Here is a 4,451-nt window from a genome sequence, read left to right on the forward strand (position 1 = left end):
TGTATATGTATAGGGAAACATCAGCAGTCACAGCAATTTAGAAAAAGACAAGGTAAAAAGGGAAGGAGATGAGGTGAAGTGCAGGTGTTGTGTTTCATTTAAATGGGGAACAGAAAGGAGAAAGGAAATATATACTGTAGTTTAAGTAGAGAGCAAGAAATTAATTAGATAAGAAGTGGAGAAAGCACGCTGATAAGGTTAGTGACAAAAAAGATCTGTGGGAAGTGAGTGTGAAGGGCAAAGTCAGAGACAAACCACTGCTATCATTTCACCTCATAAAAATGTCTTTGCGTTAGCTGAGAACGCACTGGGCCATGTGAAGACTCTGTGGACTGGGGCAAAGCATCGAACTGCACTATCAGCATGTACACCCGCATCTTCTGTAGCCTAAATATTAAACTCTATGTAGCACAGCTCTCATTTCATCCACTACTAAGCAACATAGATTTTAATGTTGATATTTTTGGAAACACGCTTTCTTGTCAGTTAGAAAAGAAAGCAGCTCTGCCCTGGTTAACATATAGAGTGGAAACTGAGGGAAACAGTTAGCTTTGCTCTGTCCAAAGATAACTAAATCCACCTACTGCATAAAGCCCCAGGAAACAGCAAATTGATGTTTTAACACTTTGGTTTTTTACAGATGAAAGAAATGAAATACAGTACAATGTGATAATTAGTGATGTGCTGGTACTGTAGGTGGATTTCGTTGGCTTTGGAGAGGAGAGTGGTACTGATCTTCTCTAACTCTCAGCAAGAACAGAAATATTTTGCAAAAAATAAATGTAAAACTAATCCTCCTAATCACAACCTTTATTGTATCTCACTAAATGCAAGACACTTGACTGGCATGTGCTCTAAGTGATTAGCAAGGAATAATATTATTTTTGGAGCAATCACCTTGCCTGTAGGTGGAGGAGGTGGAACAACTATTCATTCTGTCACAGCCTCTATAAGAAGCACTCTAGAAAGCTAGTGGGCCCACTTAGCACTGTGACAAATACTCTGAGAGCCGAGGGACGGTGGAGAGACCGAGAGCAGAACGAGAGATGAAGGAGAGCTGATGAAGAGATGAGAAGGAATGCAGAGTGAGGCAGTAAGATGAGCTGAGAAAGAGAAAGACATGAAGGCAGAAGAGGGAAAGCAAATCAGAAAATTGTCATGAAATGAACAGTGTGATGCAGGAGAAAGAAGACTGCGAGTGACAGAAAGAAACTGTGAAACTCTAGAGATACCCTTGAGCAGACTGTAATACACATTTAGTCTCTCCCTCCCCTTTCTCACGTTACTCTTCTCCTGTGGGATGTGGAGTGGTCGCCGCTGCCAGCAGGGGTTTTGTAAATGCAGAGCTACACAGCTGTCGCAGCGTGGACAATTGTTCCCTCCCAGTTCTGTATTATCTGGACGGCCATTTCTGTGAATTATGGCCCAGCCTCTAGGTAGCCACAGTGAACAGCTGCTAGCTGATTGGCTCATAAATTCATGCAGCATCTCAATGGCCACCATCCATTGTGTTGTCTGCAGTCAAATAGAAACAAGACGCCTGCCCTGCCAGGTTTGCTCCAAGTCCCTGTGGCAATGATCAACAAAAGACTGCCACAATACAATTTACAGCTGTGACTGCTGCTGCAATCAGGACTGTTTTTAGGCTCATCTGAAAATGTTAAAGAATAAATGTGATGTGGGAGATTTAGGCCAAGTCAGTAAGTGAGAATGAACTGTGAACAGAAGTCCAGCTGCATTTTTTGTCAAGAAAAAATAATCAGCAACAAGAAGTCCTTTTTGTTAAAATACTTAATTACACAGCTGAGGTTATTATTATACACCTCTGGTTTCCAACAATGCATGCAATTCCCTGAGGCCTGAGAACCCTGGGGCCTTCAGGAATACTCATTTACTGCTTTGTGCTAATTTAACTGAAAATGTGTTTGGGAATATGAGGCACTACTGAGATGATAAAGGCATTACAATCGTACCTTGAAGAAGTCAAAATATTGTTTTGAAACTTATATCATTTTAGTTTTGTGCTTATTTAATTATATCTAACCCAACTTTTTAGTTCATTTGAATCCTCTTTTGCAAGGAAGGCCTGGCCGAGTTAGCAACATAAAAAGCTGCACAAGCAGCAAATGAATTACACAACACTAAAATCAGGGTATAATACAAAAATGATTCTATATGCAGACAATGAATAACGGTTAATAGTCCTGAATTCTGTCAGAAATATCAGAATAATTGATTTACGTTCCTTTTGCAGACTATTCCAAGCAGCAGGAGCATGACTTCTAATATGTGGTGGTGCATGACAGTACTGTATATTTTATGACCTAAAAGAATTGATATATGTTGCACATTGCCAAATTAATATGTTTAAACATGCATGGACACCTCTTTGTAAATTGGGCTGCAGCCCTTTGGCCTTATCTGCACCTTCTCAAAGCATCATGCTTTACTTGTCTGTCTCTGTTTGAATCCCATTTTCTATATACGGAAGCCAGTAAAGGAATACTGGCAACTGCCTGTGAACATTTCACCACTGCAGATAAATAAAACACAGTATTTGTCTGTAATATTTGGTGCATTCACTACACAAACCAAAAAAAGCTCACTCCTGCACCTTAGGATAATCTCTGCCCTCTGACTTTGAGATCACAGTAGTTACAAGAATAAAGCAGCTTAGAGAACCGTAGCCATCACAGAATTAGTCTCCTAAGGCAGAAAACAACTTGTTTTAAGCGGGTAAGTCAAACATTCCAGTAAAAATGGTTTTAATTTAAACAAAACAGATGGATAAACGAGCAAAAACAAAGATTACATTTGGTTAGAATCCTTCAGAAGTATTTAATTTATGCAAACAGAGCGCTCCAGCTTTAGGACCCCTTAGCTTCATGTGAAGGAACCGACTGCGGGGCCTGTGTGCTTTAATATGAACAACAATCCCATAATTGTACAATGTGGTTACCTTTGATTCAGGTTGGCTGGGCACAGTGGCCTGTGGTCGGTGAAGGTCCCTGTTTTGTGGTTCGTTCTCCTTGTCACTGATTTCCGTCATCTCAGATCAGAAAATACTCCTGTGAAAGAAAACTAAATTAAACTGATGATGAGTCCACGGCGACAGTGAAACGATGAAAGCACGCACACAGGGGTTTACAAATCGTCACAGTCTCTACACTAAAGAGGTAGAGCTAGTTTCAAGTCATCTTTCGTCTGCAGCATCCATTTGAGAATTTGCTTTTAAGTACAATAAGGTATTCCGTCGAAAAGATGCGTATTGTTTTCGGGTTTTAGACTCCAAAATGGTGCAGGAAGTAACAATGAAATATATCTTTCGTGGAGCAAACCATCCCGTAGCTACAGCCACTTCACTTCTCTCCTCTTCCTCGCTCCTCTCCCATCCCCTCGTGCACACGCGCGCTCTTACAGCAACTTTGATTTCCCCGTGACAAGGTGTTCGGCTCGCCCTGATTGGTCCAGTCATGTTAAAAGTAACGGTGGAGAGCGTCGGGATTGGCTGAGAGATGATGACGCTGGGACTCCAGCGGTAGTACTACGAAACTTTAGAAAGGCAGGTGTGAAAACGCTATTGTCTATACCTTTAATTTTCTATCCATGAAGACGGGATACGCTATGGCATTATGTTTAGCAGGGATGTGCAAAACATTTAAACAATTAATCCTTTTCTTAGCCTATTTTCTTTACTGGAAAGATGAGCACTGCTTTTCCCTCGTTCCCACCTTTGGCGTTATGATGATGGTGGTAATTAAGAAGCGCTGCAGTCATTGTTCTGGGCTGAAACCTTGTGACTGTCAAGGCATTTTCACACTCATTAGACCATTCATACCTTAGTTTAAGGTATCCAGTGGTAGAATGTATCTGACATACGGAAGTACTTAAATGCAACTTTAAGGTGCTTCCATTTGTTTAAATTTACATTCCACTACATTTACAAGGAAACGATAAACTTTTTACTCCACCACATTTATTTGATAAAATATGACAGATTGTTACAAATTAAGCTATCCAGAAATAGGCTATATGCATTTTACAACTGACTGCTGGACTAACTTCAACAGCAACATGCTACATCGATATTAATGCAAAAGGGACAATAATCAAATAATATATAACAATTTAACAATCACATGGGTCATCTGCCCGCATACTTTCAATACTTTCTATAGCACCTGTTAGCTCCCATACCCGTGCTGAAGTTTAACATACAAGTAAATAAAACCACACTGTCAAACATTACAAGTAAATAAAACCACACTGTCAAACATTACAAGTCAACATTGTCCAGGTGTAGCACTATACTGGAGAGCCACAGGTGACTAGGTAGATGCAACAGCTCACAGACAGCACCAGCAGCCAAGCATGGGTGGCTAATTCAGCACCAAGGACAGCTCCTCTCTACCTGCATGTAAAACTGAGTGGCACATATACTCCCCAAACAA

At 40.6% G+C, this 4,451-nt stretch overlaps 1 protein-coding gene across 1 annotated transcript in view; it reads right to left on the reverse strand.

Moving 5' to 3' along the window:
• The window catches only part of LOC109963095 (SH3 and cysteine-rich domain-containing protein 2-like), an 18,616-nt gene extending 15,198 nt beyond the window's left edge, over positions 1 to 3,418 (reverse strand). Inside the window, exons 1-2 of the mRNA XM_020605379.1 lie at positions 3,137 to 3,418; positions 2,960 to 3,068 (exon numbers count right to left, since the gene is read on the reverse strand). Of these exons, the coding sequence (XP_020461035.1) occupies positions 2,960 to 3,049 (90 nt within the window). The 5' untranslated portion in view covers positions 3,050 to 3,068; positions 3,137 to 3,418. The remainder of the gene's footprint in view (positions 1 to 2,959; positions 3,069 to 3,136) is intronic.
• Positions 3,419 to 4,451: the final 1,033 nt, after the last annotated feature.

Source organism: Monopterus albus, unplaced genomic scaffold, assembly GCF_001952655.1.
Source record: "Monopterus albus unplaced genomic scaffold, M_albus_1.0 scaffold69.1, whole genome shotgun sequence".
Classification (NCBI taxonomy): domain Eukaryota; kingdom Metazoa; phylum Chordata; class Actinopteri; order Synbranchiformes; family Synbranchidae; genus Monopterus; species Monopterus albus.